Source organism: Oncorhynchus mykiss, chromosome 16 (assembly GCF_013265735.2).
Source record: "Oncorhynchus mykiss isolate Arlee chromosome 16, USDA_OmykA_1.1, whole genome shotgun sequence".
Taxonomy (NCBI): domain Eukaryota; kingdom Metazoa; phylum Chordata; class Actinopteri; order Salmoniformes; family Salmonidae; genus Oncorhynchus; species Oncorhynchus mykiss.
Genome location: NC_048580.1, coordinates 41241291 through 41256099, shown reverse-complemented (window position 1 = coordinate 41256099; position 14809 = coordinate 41241291). Strand labels below are relative to the sequence as shown.

Below are 14809 nucleotides of genomic sequence, written 5' to 3'. Positions count from 1 at the left end.
ATGACTATTGTAGCTGGAAACGGCAGCTTTTTAAAAATATCTACATAGACGTACAGAGGCCCATTATCAGCAACCATCACTCCTGTGTTCCAATGGCACATTGTGTTAGCTAACCCAAGTTTATAATTTAAAAGGCTAATTAATTATTAGAAAAACCTTTCGCAATTATGTTAGCACCGCTGAAAACTGTTGTTCTGCTTAAAGAAGCAATCAAACTGGCCTTCTTTAGACTAGTTGAGTATCTGGAGCATCAGCATTTCTGGGTTCGATTACAGGCTCAAAATGGCCAGAAACAAAGCACTTTCTTTTGAAACTCATCAGTCTATTCTTGTTCTGAGAAATGAAGGCTATTCCATGTGAGAAATTGTTAAGAAACTGAAGATCTCGTACAACACTGTGTACTACTCCCTTCACAGAACAGCGCAAACTGTCTCTAACCAGAATAGAAAGAGGAGTGGGAGGCCCCGGTGCACAACTGAGCAGTAGGACCATTACATTAAAGTGTCTAAGAATAATGGAGGCCACTGTGTTTTTGGGGACCTTCAATGCTGCAGAAACATTTTGGTACCCTTCCCCAGATCTGTGCCTCTACAATACTGTCTCTGAGCTCTATGGACAATTCCTTCAACCTCATGGCTTGGTTTTGCTCTGACATGCACTGTCAACTGTGGGACACTATATAGACAGGTGTGTGCCTTTCCAAATCATGTCCAATCAATTGAATTTACTACAGGTGGACTCCAATCAAGTTGTAGAAATATCTCAAGGATGATCAATGGAAACAGGATGCACCTGAGATCAATTTCAAGTCTCATTGCAAAAGCTGAATACTTGTGTAAATAAAGTATTTATATTTTTTATAAATTTGCTAAAATGTCTAAAATCCTGTTTTTGCTTTGTCATTATTCATATTGTGTGCAGATTGGCGAGGAAAATGTGAATTTAATCCATTGTAGAATAAGGCTGTAACGTAACAAAATGTGGAAAAACTCAAGGGGTCTGAATACTTTCCGAAGGCACTGTAAATAAAACTATGCCTTAAAGAATTTCAAACTAGTAATGACAAACGTATTCACAGTAATACAATGGCCAATATACCACGGCTAAGGGCTGTTCTCAGGCACGATGCTAAGCGGAAACCCCAGAGGTGCCGTATTGGTATTCTAAACTGGTTACCAATATAAGTAGAATAAACATATTTTTGCATCAAACCCGTGGTATATTGTCTGATATAAACACGGCTGAAATGCTGTTTCAGCCAAAGGGTCGGCGAAAGTGTCTCAAAGTGGAATCGTGTTGATTTGTTGCATTTCTTCCGTCCAGAGGGCACGTGTGCTCCACATCACACAACTGGAGACAAGAACTGTGACTTGCTTTCCACTCCAGAGCAGGGCGCCATTGAAAGGAGTGATATCTGGAGTTGAAGATTCCCAGTGTCTGTGACTCCCGCCATTTGGTGCAACGCAGACCCGGTGGAGAGTGTGGTGAAACAGAGAAGATACTGTCTGTACTACTGAACTTTGATGCAGTCTTTACCAGATAAAGTGAAGTTGGGATGTGTCAGTTATCCTGTAAGAGCTTTTGTCCCAAATCCATTATGGTGTTTTAGGCGTAAAGTTCATGGTCATGTGGCAGCAGTGTGTAGGAAGGAGATTCCTAGATGTGAGAAGTGTGCAGGAGGACATGAGACAAAGGAATGTGTAGTATCGGTGGGAAAGTTTGTGTGTGTGTAATGTAGGGCTACCCATGGTGCTGGAGATCAGAGGTGTCCGGTGATAGAAAGGCAGGTTCAGCTTACCAGGATCAGAGTAGTGCAGGTGTCGAATGTTGAGTCAGTGAAGAGAGTAGTAGAGGAAGATGGGTCCAGGGCGAGGGATCCTAAGAGGATCTGTGAGTAGGTCGAGGACAATAGTGATAGGAATAGCATTTTCGAGGTTGTTTATTTGGCCGTCATGGCCATGGTTGTCAATAGTACCGCAGGAATGGAACGGAAATCACAGAGGATATATGTTGGCCGTGACAACTGCAGAGAAGCACTTGAGTGTACAAGATTTTACTGCAGAATAGTTCAAATATGTTTTGAACGATAGTGTCCCATCCTCCCAGGCTGCTGGCCTGGAGTAGGATCAGGTAAGGCCAAAGTAGTGGAATAGGGATGAGGGTTTTAATGGGTGCAGAGTTAGTCGGTATGGCAATTTTTTCACAAAATGTAATGAATTCATACTACAGCATTGTGGGCATATACACAGCCAATATAATAGGTGGCGGCGTGCACCTATAACATTTGTTTGCGGACCGCCATAATACCAAAGAAGAAGTCTGACCGCACCATCAGTATAGAGAAAGGCTGCCGCTCAGTGGTCAAGTTGAAAAGAGAACTGCAGCAAAACCCGGAAGTTGAAGGAGGATGTTGTTGTAGAGCGCGGTTTATCGTACTTCGAAGCTAGCTATCTAGCTAATTCCGTTCTTATTGATTTTAACACGACTTTGAGTATGTAAAGTGGTATGATGCGAGTATCAAACAAGATGGTAAGCAAATCAGTCAGCTTGTTTGTAGCCGATTAGGTGGCGTCACATGGCAAAATGGCTAACTATGCTATCTGCCTAGCTCTGGCCCAGTGCAGCTGTCACTAGTTACCACAGCCACAAAGTCAAAAATGGGCTATATCGTAAAAATGCATTTAGTCTTAAGATACGGGTTAGTCATAGGGGTAGCAGTTTGGTTTAGGTTAGGTTCAAAATCAGATTTTTAAGAAATTGTAGAAAAAGGCGGGGTTTAGCCATAATTGTGACTGTGGTAACTACTGACGACCGTTACGCGAGGCTTGAAATTTCAATCAAATCAACTCCCTGAATCTTTTTCATTCATGCCTCCATAGTATGTTTTTCACGCTTTAGTTTAATGATTGGTTTCAACATACTTTTGTTACTCACCAAAGTATAAATGTTGCTGAGGAACTTGTATCTCAATGTCGCCAAAGTAGACTGTTTAGCTGTTGTCCTTGCGCATGTGTTGTATGCGCATTGACCACACCACAGCTAGACTGGCGGTAAACAAATTGTTCAAAAGTTTAGGTTGTATTTTAGAAAAACGATAGTTTGCACATACATAGAAAACTTCGTTGTCACTACGAAAATTATACTATAATGGAGGGATAAATGGAAATGCGCACGGCGTTAAATAATGCTTTGGCTGCATATAACTAAGCTAACGTTACTAACTAACTGCCTAGGCTAGCTGCTTTTAACTTGTGAAATATCTGATTCTCGTCAGCAAACGTACACCATTTACATTGGTGGCCAGTGAGGTTGCCACCGTACTGATCTTTGGTTCAGTTTTCAGCCTCGAACATTTTGAACACAGTATAGACTAGGTTACATTCTATGTCACCATGAAGGATGATGACACTAAGCAAACAACTTATCTGGCAAGTGTGGATGCCACGTTGACATGGCCTACCTTATTTGTGTTACCAGATATTCAATATTTCTGTCTTTAAGTAAAGGTTATGTCTCTTTCTCCACAGCCTTTGATTAATCCTCCTAGGGCTACAAGACCGGAGTGAATAGACCTCCCTCATCCCAACAGTGTCACTTGGACAAACTCACCATGTTGGTGACAGCCTACCTGGCCATCGTGGTCCTACTGGCGCTATGTGTCGGTCTGGAGCTCACGGCACGTCGCCTCACCGCGCCTCAACCCACTCCCTCTGCTGTGGGCACCAACCCTGCTTTCCGCCGCTTCCAGACCCTGTTCCTAAGAGGCTACCTCCTAGCCCTGTGGGCTGACTGGCTGCAGGGGCCATACCTCTACAAGCTGTACCGTCACTACAGCTTCCTGGAGTCCCAGATAGCCATCCTGTATGTTGTTGGTCTGGCCTCCTGTGTGCTGTTTGCCCCCGTGGCTGGCTGGCTCCCTCAGGTAACAATAACGAAGACCACGAAGTAAATACATTGTTAGACTTTTTAAAATTTGTATCCTCAATAATTGTTTTATGCATGTATTGTTGTATGGCTAAGGCAACTATGTGTTTTAAAAATATATATATATTTTTTAAATGCATTAATTCAGGTCCTGGGGCGCAGACAGACCTGCCTGCTCTTCTGCGTAGCCTACTCAGCCTGTTGCCTCACCAAGCTATCCCGTGACTACTTTGTCCTTATCGTGGGTCGCATGCTAGGGGGCCTGTCCACCTCTCTGCTCTCCACAGCCTTCGAGGCCTGGTACGTGCATCGACATGTGAACGCCCACGACTTCCCTAAAGAATGGATCCCCAGCACCTTCACCAAGGCTGCTAGCTGGAACCACGGGCTGGCAGTGGGGGCTGGGCTGGTGGCTAACATGCTGGCTGAGTGGCTCCACCTGGGGCCTGTGGCTCCCTTCCTCCTGGCTGTGCCCTGCCTGGGGGCCTGTGGCTGGGTGGTGCTGACTGACTGGGGCACGGAGGAGAAGGGAGGCCAGGAGAGGGACAAGACGTCCTTGCTTGGTCCTGCTGCTTCAGTGCCCCTGGCCCGGGCATCAGCACGGGCCCGGTTCTGGCGCAGCTGTCAGGAATGTCTCCGCTGTCTGTTATCAGACAGACGGGTGATGCTGCTAGGAGGTGTCCAAGCTCTGTTTGAGAGTGTACTTTATATATTTGTCTTCCTGTGGACCCCGGTCCTGGACCCCCACGGCCCTCCGCTGGGCATTGTCTTCTCCTGCCTGATGGCAGCCAGTATGGCTGGGTCCCTGCTCTACCGCCTGGCCACATCCACCCGCTACCGCCTCCAGCCTGGTCACCTCCTCTGCTTCTCCATGCTGCTTGCATTTTTCTCCTTCTTCATGCTTATCTTCTCCACTGCCCCGGGCCAGCCCAGACCCCGCGAGTCCCTGCTGGCCTTCCTGCTGCTGGAGCTGGCCAGTGGCCTCTACTTCCCCGCTGTCAGCTTCCTCCAGGGGAGGGTGATCCCGGAGGAGAAGAGGGCCGGGGTGCTGGCCTGGTTCAGGCTGCCTCTGCACCTTCTGGCCTGCCTGGGGCTCCTGGCGCTCCATGGAGAAGTGTCTGGGACTGGAGGGGGTGAGAGTGGTAGTGGAACTAGAAACATGTTTGGGGGCTGTGCTGTTATGATGCTAGCTGCACTCTTGGCTGTGGTTAGTCTCTTTACTCTGGGAAGGAATGATGTGGATCTCAGACTAGAGGGGCCCAAAGGAGAGGGAGAGATATGACATTCAGAGGTCTTTATTGTCCCAACAATGACTTGGAATACAGTTACTGCTTTGTTGACAGATGAAGACTCGTTTGGGAAAGTAAAATGAGCTTTTGAGGGACTGAAACCTGACATTTAATCAACCTAGGATTTACCAATATTAGACAATGATTTAAAATAATCTGGTGTCGGTAAGGTTACAAGATTTCCTGATATTTATTCGTTTTCGTTTTGTTAACAGGGACTAGCAATTGTTTCGCTATATTGTTGGGTATATGAAGAAAAATATGTTCTTAAGTTATAATGCTGCAGTCTGCGTCATCTCCCTTCTTTTGAAGCACACTTGCATACACACTGACGCACATGCTGGTGTAATAATGTTGTGCCAGTAGGTGGTGCCAGTCTTGCTCCAGGATGTTCTTCATATTCTAGCCTGTACATGCTGTAGTGTTTATCAACTGCGTTGTTCAGGGTGTACCACTCAGCCACAGCAGAACGGGGCTTACATCACTAGCCCAGCTGCTCGCTTCGGCAGAACTATCACCCACTCTCATATCATTTAAAACAAGTACAAATATATCAATTCAGTCTTACTGCTTATGATGAAAGCAACTGTGAAGTCAATCAGTGGGCATGTGTAGCTACACTTGTTCTTGACATTGTCAGTAGTGTCCAAAAGGGGGGGAAAAATATTATAAATAGCTTGTTGTGTGGATGAATATCGGGGCCATTCCATTATCAATGCCTGTTTTGGTATACAAACAGTTGCTATTTTGACTTATGGGGCTTGCTAGGTACATTGTAGTAATTAAACACCAATGTTAAGGGTGTTTAGATTCTGAATGGATACTTAATGTGTCTTGGAGAGGTGTGTGTGTGTGTATTTGCCTTGTTCTTTTTCGCTTTCTATTCTCCAGAACCTTCAGTAAAATAGGACATATTGTAAATATGGAATAAATGTGATTTTAATACCGTCTTTGTCGTTGTGTGATCCTTTTGAATTGCAGTGATAATGTTAGACAGATTCAGGTTGTGATACTACACATGCACTTGCTGTCCAGTTTATTAGGGAGACCACCCCGTTCTCAAAAAATGGATCGCTCCAACAGACAGTGAGTCACTTGGCCGTGGCTTGTTATATAAAGGGGTGATGGGTTCGCACTCAAAAAAGCTTACTTTGTTATTCTATGTGTTTTATTATTTTCACTGCATCAGGGATAGCGTACGCAGACGTTTTGGCTTTACAGCCGCCTTCAGTGTGTGTAGGTACAATTTTATTTTAATTTGACTATCAGGAATGTGGCTTTTTTTTTGGTCTACCTGTGTGCAAATTAGTCACAAAGAAATAGAATTATGGGATTGGGCACGAAGGGCAACTCACAAATCAATCGCCCCAGGTGTCCGCTCACCTAAATGCATCATATCAATTCAAGGACATCAGGCAAAGCCGTTCATAAATATGTGGGGTCAACTCATAAACAACATGCAAAATTTGATATGGACTGTAATTCTTTGTGAATAATTTGTAGACAGATAGACAGGAAAAGCTTCATCCCTGGCAATCCTGATTAGAAGCACTTGCTGCTCATCTGTGGATCTTTACAAATGCTGTTTTGAATTAAAGAATATTGTACCTCACACACGCTGAAGAAGGCTGTAAAGCCGAAACGTCTGTACTCTATCCCTGATGCAGTGAAAATAATTAAACAGAATAATGAAATAAGCTTTGTGACAACTTTTTGAGTGTGAACCCATTTGTTTATCTGAATTTGCAGGTTTTACACATCAGCCAAGCCTCTGGAAGAGCCCTATGGTTCTCTTTTGATTATAAAAATCTGGAAGACAGGCATTGAGGTATTCAGTTACTGAGGTTGCTGCAGCACCTCCTGATAAATTGAAATGAAAACATTTATAATAACTTTGACATCACCCCCAACATCTTCCGGCGGCCACGGGCGTGAGGAACGGCATCTCGAAACACAACTTGTTGGTCCTTGTCACGAATGGGCTATTGCAGCAGACTACCACACCGGCTCCACTCCTATCAGCTAAAAATAAGTAGCGGCTCCAGTGGGCACATGATCACCAAAACTGGGCAACTGAGATGTGGAAAAACATTGCCTGGAACATGACGGCAAATTCAGTTTACTTGAGTGGCCCGGTCAGTCCCCAGACCTCAACCCAATAGAGCATCTTTGGGATGAGATGGAACAGGCTTTTCACAGCATGAATGTACCACCATTCAATCTGTAGCAACTGCGCGATGCCATCGCATCAGCATGGACCAACATCCCCGTGGAAGTTTTCCGACACCTTGTAGAATGCCCTGAATAATTCAGGCTGTTCTGGAGGCAAAGGGGGGTCTGACCCGGTACTAGATGGGTGTACCTAATAAACTGTCTGGTGTATGTAGATAAAATGCAGGCCTCTTCTACAGTGTTACATGAATGTTTTATTAGTAGGAGCTTCCAGTATTTTCGTGAATGTTAGTAGCCTTTCATGAATGAATGCCGAACACTGCATCAGTGCATTACCTAAACATAGAACATTTTAAACCACTGATGCTTTATCTGGCTCTTTAGTTAATGGAGAAAATATATGTGATTTCAAAACGAGAAAAGGTTTTATTTTTAGCCTAAGTGCTACAGACAGAGAAGTAGAGGGCAAATATGTAACTTTCAGATCACGTATTCCCTTCTACGTCACCCTCTCTCCTTTTTTATTTTTTACTGCAGACCAAATATTCCAGTTCTCTCTGGTCCTATCCTCACATACCGATACAGCATCTGCCCACCCCTTTTTGCTAAGCAGTTTGGTACTGTCCAAGCTTCCCACAGCACTGCTGCTTCACCTGGATGTTGCTAGAATGTTCCTTTTTTTTGGGGGTGGGGGGTCTGTGAGAATCCTAACTGCGTGGGCTGTTGGATTAAGCCACTGCTGCAGCATCAGAAGGGGTTTAATCTACGAGAAGCATCAGCAGAGGGAGACACTATTTCCCAGGCTCTATCTTACCCCGTTGTCAGTTCTTTTACTTGACTGTACAAGAACTGCTGGGCATCAAGGACACATACAAGAGAGGATAGAATATCAAAGGAAGGAGGAAAACAGAGTTTCTTTGACTGGAGCAGAGAGATAAATAAAGCCTCATAGTGCTTGCTGCAGACACCAGACACAGCCATTATGACCCAGGGCAAGGTAAGGGCTTTACAGATACATCCTATAGATCTCACTGTATTCTCATTCATTCCCATGCTCAATCTGCAGTAAACCCATAGTCAAAAAAAAAAGGAAGGTTCTTGGCTTATATTTTTTATGTCAGTTTTATGTCAGTGCGTGTGGTCCACAATGTTACGTAATCATTGTGGCAGCATGTACGTAGGCTGTACCTGTCGCTCCATCCTCTCACCTGCCTCTGTTGAGGAGCTAATCTCGTTGTGTTGCTCAGTAACAACGCAACGTCTCTTCGGCAGCAAAGAATAGTATTGTCATCAGAGAATGGCAGAGTTGACGAAATGACAGCTATAAAACTCGATTGTATGGAGATGGAGAGAGGGTAATGTTCAGCCTGCGTCACTATCCTTCAGTCCAGAGACACGGATGAACCCCCCCATTATATATAACCTTAAGTGTTGCTGTTATGCATTGACTCAAAGCTGAGGAAGTTAAAGAAACTGTATTAGCCTACCCGTACTAATGACTGTAAATGAGGTCACAACAGATTTCAATTTTTATGTAGGAAATATGGAGAGGGAGGAGAGGGATATTCATTGGCACATTCATTAGCCATCTGGACAGTGTTGTGTAATGATGACTCATTCACTGATCCTGGATCGTCTACACCCACATTGTGGAGCTATGCTACAGCAGAGGGTTTGTCTAAGGACCGATCTCAGTCCAAATCGGACAGTCAGCAATCAGAGCATCAGATCAGATTTCAAATTAGTCCCAAATTGTGAATCTGAATTCATCGTATTTGCTTTTAAAATGTGGATTTAAAAATATATATATATTGTTGTTAAAAAAGGAATTTGGATTTAAAAGTTTCTGCTCAAGTTTCTCAGTTGATTAGTGGCTCATAATCATCCTCTGTTGTTTTATTAAAAGGTATTTTTATTTCCAAACAGCTATTTAGTCCTGATTAGTCCTGAGTCCGTTATCTTATGTACCCTCAGCTTACAGTCGCAAACAAGGCTGCTGAAGCAGGAGAGAAGCAGTATGGCACTTCAAGTGGAGAAGCAGGAGGGCCACCGGCCCCTCCCACCTATGAGGAGGCCACTGGCGCAGGCGAGAAAGGTATGTCAGTGTCGCAGAAAGAACCGGCATTTCTTCACTCCCCTCTCTTTATGAACAAAAGTGTGAAAAAACAACTGACCATTTCCTGTGTGTGTGTTTGTGTTGAACTTGTCAGCAGGCATCAGCGGCAGCCCCTGTTACAGTGGGGCTTATCCTAGTGATGGGGAGATGCTCACAGAATTCAGCTGGAGTGATAAAAACATCCGACGGATCTTTATCCGCAAGGTAGGCTATTACTATAGCTATTAGTACCTTATTACTTACTACCTTATCACCCTATTACATTGCACTACCTATGCAAGCCAATTACTACTATAATACTACCCCATTACTACATTATTACTACCGTATGTTAAGGCCATACAGATACTGTATGCTATTTTTAAGCTGTGTTTTTCATTACCTCCTTTTAGTTGTCTTTTCCCCCCCCGTTACCCCCGTTTAGGTTTACGCCATCTTGATGATTCAACTTCTTGTCACTCTTTCCATTGTGGCTCTCTTCACATTCTGGTACGTGTTCTATAACCTCTAAATACGGATGCCACTCTCCATCCTTCTATAGTTTTACCTGGACAGGCAATAGATGGTCAGGACAATCGCAGGAAGACCTACACTTTGATACAGTGATGTTACATCACTGTGCACCAGACATAAACCTGTCACAGGTGCTAGATAGGAAGCAGCAGTTTACCATAACAGGCCTGTTACCATAACAGGCAGGAAAACACACACAGGAACAAGTACTTTGATGAAAATGGGCAAACGTTGCATATTTACAATTATTTTTGGTCCCTTTATCAGTGAACCAGTGAAGAACTACATTCAGTCCAACCCTGGATGGTACTGGGCTTCCTAGTAAGTCACAGCTTTGATCTTGCATACATCATTACTATGTTGATTTCATTCTGAAAGTACTAAAATATATGTTATTTCTTCACACAGTGCTGTGTTCTTTGTCACATATATTACACTCGTCTGCTGTCCTGGACCAAGGTGAGTTCACAGTGTTAATGTGTGTGGTGAACACAACTTCAGTTATTATGATACTAGAGAATGTATCATTTTAGCAGAATTTAACAACAGTACTTAACTACAGTACTTATTATGTTTGATTTGTATTTCCCACAGGAGACAGTTTCCATGGAATCTGATCCTGCTCGCCATCTTTGTACGTATCATAGAGTGTTGGAAACAATCCATATCTTTACAACATTTATACACATTGTCCAAAGACTTTGAAGTACTACACATAATTCAGAATCACAGACTTCTCCTCTGTGTGACCCCTCTTTCTCGGTAATGTCTGTTCACTTTGTAATCTCTCCTGTTGCAGACCCTCTCTCTCTCCTATATGACAGGGATGCTATCCAGGTACAGTCTCCCATAGCTGTGTCTACAGTTTGTTTGTCTCCGTTGTCCGCTATGCTTTGCATGCCTGCTTCTTCAGACTTTCAGTATGGCTAGCACGATGGTTTTTGCAGCCAGTTAAACAGCTAACGTGTAACATTAAATTCAGCTAAGGTCTCGGTGAACAGCTAATAAGTAGAATCAGGTGGGTTAAATTAGTTTTGGGTTGAAAACACGTATGGGTTGGTAAATCTCCAGGAAGAGGTTTGGTGCAACCCTGCTTTAACCAGTGTCAGTGTCGATCAGATATGCCAAAGGTATACATGGGCTTAGTAACACTGTTATACATTTTAGGCTTGCTTAGTTACTGTGTATTCACCAAAATAAGTCATTAATATGTTATTCCTGTATAAAAAAAAATTGGTGTCATTTCTTAGTAAATAAATACTTGGCAAATAATTTCTGTACCATATCTTCCCCCCTCTAATAGTTATTACAACACCAAGTCAGTGGTGATGTGTTTGGGTATTACTGCTATGGTCTGTCTTACTGTCACTCTCGTCAGCTTCCAAACTAAGGTCAGTCTGCCTGTGAAAAAGGGAATTCTATAATTTAATAGGATCACTGTGCTTCTATGATTCACAATTGGTTATAGGTTGTTATTATTCCTCATGGCCAAGTTACCTTCTCTTTTGCTGCCCTATCTTCCCTTTTTTTTCCCTATTCAGTTTGATGTGACATCATGCCAAGGTGTATTGTTTACCTTCTGCATGGTCATGATGGTGTCTGGACTGGTCCTGGCCATTGCATTGCCCTACGGATATGTAAGTTCTAATAATAATAATACACTTTATTTGTAGAGCACATTGTCATACATGAAAGCCTGCAAAGTAAAGTGCTATACATAGCAGGAAGTAAAACTACCCTAATCAGAAACTATATAATGAATGAGGTGAATAAGTAAATGCAGGTGGAGACTAACATGAGGAATTGGCAGCGTTTAGACAGGCTGCCAATTCTGTCCCCCCCCCCCCCCCCCCCCCCCACTAACTAGTCTTTTGACAAATCAGATCAGATCTTTCTCAGAGCTCATCCGATTGGTCAGAAGACCAATTAGTGAGAGAAAAAAAAAACATCAAGCATACAGCTGCATCAGATCTAATTGAACGTTCACGTTTTCGAGAGATATAATATCAGCTTGTTTTGTGCTCCAGGTGCCCTGGGTGCATGGTGTCTATGGTGCCTTGGGAGCGTTACTTTTTACCATGGTAAGTGTAAAACCTATATAGTCTGTTTTTACTTGACAGTCCACCAATGACAAAGAGAGATGTACAACTACTGTAATACTTCAATTCTTTTCTCCGTTTCAGTTTTTGGCGTTTGACACCCAGCTACTGATGGGGAACAAGCGCTACACAATAAGTCCAGAGGAATACGTCTTTGCCACTCTCAACATCTACCTCGACATTATCTACATCTTCTCCTTCTTCCTGTCCCTGTTCGGAACAGAGAGGACAAACTGAATCCACCTCCAGGCCAGCATCTCAGCTTTTCCATCCAAACACGGCCCGTATTCATAGTCTCAGAGTGGTAGTGCTGATCTAGGATCGGCTTTGCCATTTAGATCACGGTGAAGTGTCATACACACAGGGGGGGATATGATCCTAGGTCGACACTACTCGGAGACACGGTATGAATACAGGCTCTGATCTCACCAGATGTACTGTACACAACCTATTGATCCACCACTTCTTCCCACAGTCTCAGCTTAGTGTGATTTTCCTTCCCCCTCTAGCATGATATGGACCTATACTACTTTATTGTCTGCTTAGCTGTCAATCTCCAGAATGTACAGTACTTTTCACCTATAGGGTCGGCGATCTATAGAATTACATTGCTAACGGTAGATAGGTGTGAAAAACACATGCAAAACACTGAGTCTGTCTAAAAGCTAGAACTGTAGGTGTTTTTGTCTTATGCAGATGTGATGTCCTTGCTTTCTCCCGTCTTTTAACAACAACAGTCATGAATGACACTGCTCAACAGGACTATTTATCACCTCTTATGAAGAGGAACTTAAAAGTATCTGCCCTGAAAGGCATGAATATCTGAATATCTTTCAGTGTAGCAACGTAGACATCATTGTGCTTAGTTCATCAGTAGTGCACTAGGCTACATCCAATTCCATCAGCGCATAACACATTGTGGTGACCCTCAGCTTTAGAGTAGAGCGAGAGAGAGTAAAGTAGTTCCTTTTTTTTGATCCAAACTTGGGAAATTGTTTTATCACTCAGCATCGTCAATAAATCCAAAAAAGGACAAGACACGTATCCATGACAAAATAAATTACACACATATTAAGACACATTTAAATCAATGGCATCTGTGCACAGCAAGTCGATGGTTTGTTGTTTCTCCTCCAGTCTGTCAACTCTTAGCCTACTGGTTGAAATCTCAAAGGAACACAAGATCCGTAGCATGCAGGCAATTCAAGCCAATTCTGATTTCATTTGAACGTAGGCAAATTGCTTGGCTTTCCTTAGCTGCTTTAGACTAAACATGAGTTAATCTAGTTGCACTAAAACTGGAGATGCAATGCAATCCTGTCAATATGATGAGCCATAGTCCAATGATGTCAGTAGGGGTTTACTCACCACCCTTCTCTTTCTTTGTAACATTCTGTTCTGTATTATTCCCTCCATGTTACAATTTTCCAGCTAGGTTGGCTGCTATTTAACTCTTTTAAGTTTTTATTTATTTACAGATAGCTAAACAGGAGTCATCCCACTGGGCACAGATGTCAATCCAATGTCTATTCCACATTGGTTCAACGTAATTTTGTTGAAATGACGTGGAAACAACGTTGATTCAACCAGTGTGTGCCCAGTGGATTGTATTTAGAATCTAAATATATGACTCTGGGACTGGGTTAAACCAATGATTCGATACATATGCTTTGCTAAGCATGTTTTGGGGGCCAATCTTGAAAACCTTTACAATGTGGGGATGTGGAAAATATATGTATTTGCTCCAGTAGTTAGTTATACAGTGCCCTCCATAATTATTGGGACAGTGACACATTGTTGTTGTTTTGGCTCTGTACTGTGGCGCTTAGGATTTTAAATTACTCAATGACCATGAGGTTAACATGCAGACCGTCAGCTTGAATTTGTGGGTATTTTCAATCATATCGGGTGAACCATTTAGAAATTACAGCACCTTTTGTATATAGTCACCCCATTTTAGGGGACCAAAATTATTGGGACAAATTCCCTTTATATGTGTATTAAAGTAGTCAAGTTTAGTATTTGGTCGCATATTCCCAGCACGCAATGATTAAATCAAGCTTGTGACTCTACACACTTGTTGGATACATTTGCTGTTTGTTTTGGTTGTGTTTCCGATTATTTTGTGCCCAATAGACATTCATGGTAAATAATGTATCGTGTCATTTTAGAATCACTTTTATTGTAAATAAGAAAATAATATGTCTCTAAACACTTCTACATTCATGTGGATGCTACCATGATTACGGATAGTCCTGAATGAACCGTGAATAACGATGAGTGAGAAAGTTAGACGCACAAATATCATACCCCCAAGACATGCTAACCTCTCACCATTACAATATCAGGGGAGGTAATCATAGTAGCATCCACATTAATGTAGAAGTGTTTAGAAACATTCTATTCTTATTTACAGTAAAAGTGACTCCTAAATGACACAATACATCATTTGCCATTCATTTCTATTGGGCAAAAAATAATCTGAAACACGACCAAAACAAACAGCAAATGCATCCAACAAGTTGTTGGTCAAAAGTTAAATGTAATTGTTGCGTGTTGGGAATATGGGACAAAATACTACACTTTTGACTACTTTAATCAAATTTTATTGGTCACATACACATGGTTAGCAGATGTTATTAAGTGAAATGCTTGTACATATATAAGTGAATTTATCCCAATACTTTGGGTCCCCT

General features: G+C 42.6%; 2 protein-coding genes and 1 long non-coding RNA gene across 6 annotated transcripts in view; 2 read left to right on the top strand and 1 right to left on the bottom strand.

Annotated features, from left to right (window-relative positions):
• The window catches only part of LOC110491990, a 36162-nt gene that overhangs the window by 20568 nt on the left and 785 nt on the right, over positions 1-14809 (bottom strand). The window lies entirely within an intron of this gene.
• On the top strand, positions 2317-6163 carry mfsd5 (major facilitator superfamily domain containing 5). 3 transcript variants are annotated; one of them, XM_021565898.2, is made up of 3 exons: positions 2317-2529; positions 3528-3922; positions 4073-6163. In XM_021565898.2, the coding sequence occupies exons 2-3, from the start codon at positions 3611-3613 to the stop codon at positions 5204-5206; spliced, it is 1446 nt and encodes a 481-aa protein (XP_021421573.1). In that variant the 5' UTR covers positions 2317-2529; positions 3528-3610; the 3' UTR covers positions 5207-6163. The 3 variants fall into 3 exon arrangements, with proteins under 3 accessions (XP_021421573.1, XP_036802796.1, XP_036802795.1); XM_036946901.1 differs by lacking the exon at positions 2317-2529 and adding an exon at positions 2756-2878; XM_036946900.1 differs by lacking the exon at positions 2317-2529 and adding an exon at positions 2960-3428.
• On the top strand, positions 8061-13135 carry LOC110491989 (protein lifeguard 2). Of its 2 annotated transcripts, none has more exons than XM_021565901.2 (12): positions 8061-8382; positions 9360-9480; positions 9599-9705; positions 9926-9990; positions 10282-10335; positions 10423-10473; positions 10609-10648; positions 10814-10851; positions 11318-11405; positions 11556-11651; positions 12042-12095; positions 12198-13135. In XM_021565901.2, the coding sequence occupies exons 1-12, from the start codon at positions 8368-8370 to the stop codon at positions 12348-12350; spliced, it is 882 nt and encodes a 293-aa protein (XP_021421576.1). In that variant the 5' UTR covers positions 8061-8367; the 3' UTR covers positions 12351-13135. The 2 variants fall into 2 exon arrangements, with proteins under 2 accessions (XP_021421576.1, XP_021421575.1); XM_021565900.2 differs by having other exon boundaries at positions 8063-8382; positions 9596-9705.

Excerpts from the sequence above, each read along its gene's own strand:
- LOC110491989 (XM_021565900.2), top strand. Across the intron at positions 10,649-10,813 it reads TGATCCTGCTCGCCATCTTT|ACCCTCTCTCTCTCCTATAT; the intron begins GTACGTATCATA and ends CTCCTGTTGCAG. Across the intron at positions 11,652-12,041 it reads TTGCATTGCCCTACGGATAT|GTGCCCTGGGTGCATGGTGT; the intron begins GTAAGTTCTAAT and ends TTTGTGCTCCAG.
- mfsd5 (XM_021565898.2), top strand. The coding sequence starts at position 3,611 with ATGTTGGTGACAGCCTACCTGGCCATCGTGGTCCTACTGGCGCTATGT. Across the intron at positions 3,923-4,072 it reads TGGCTGGCTGGCTCCCTCAG|GTCCTGGGGCGCAGACAGAC; the intron begins GTAACAATAACG and ends GCATTAATTCAG.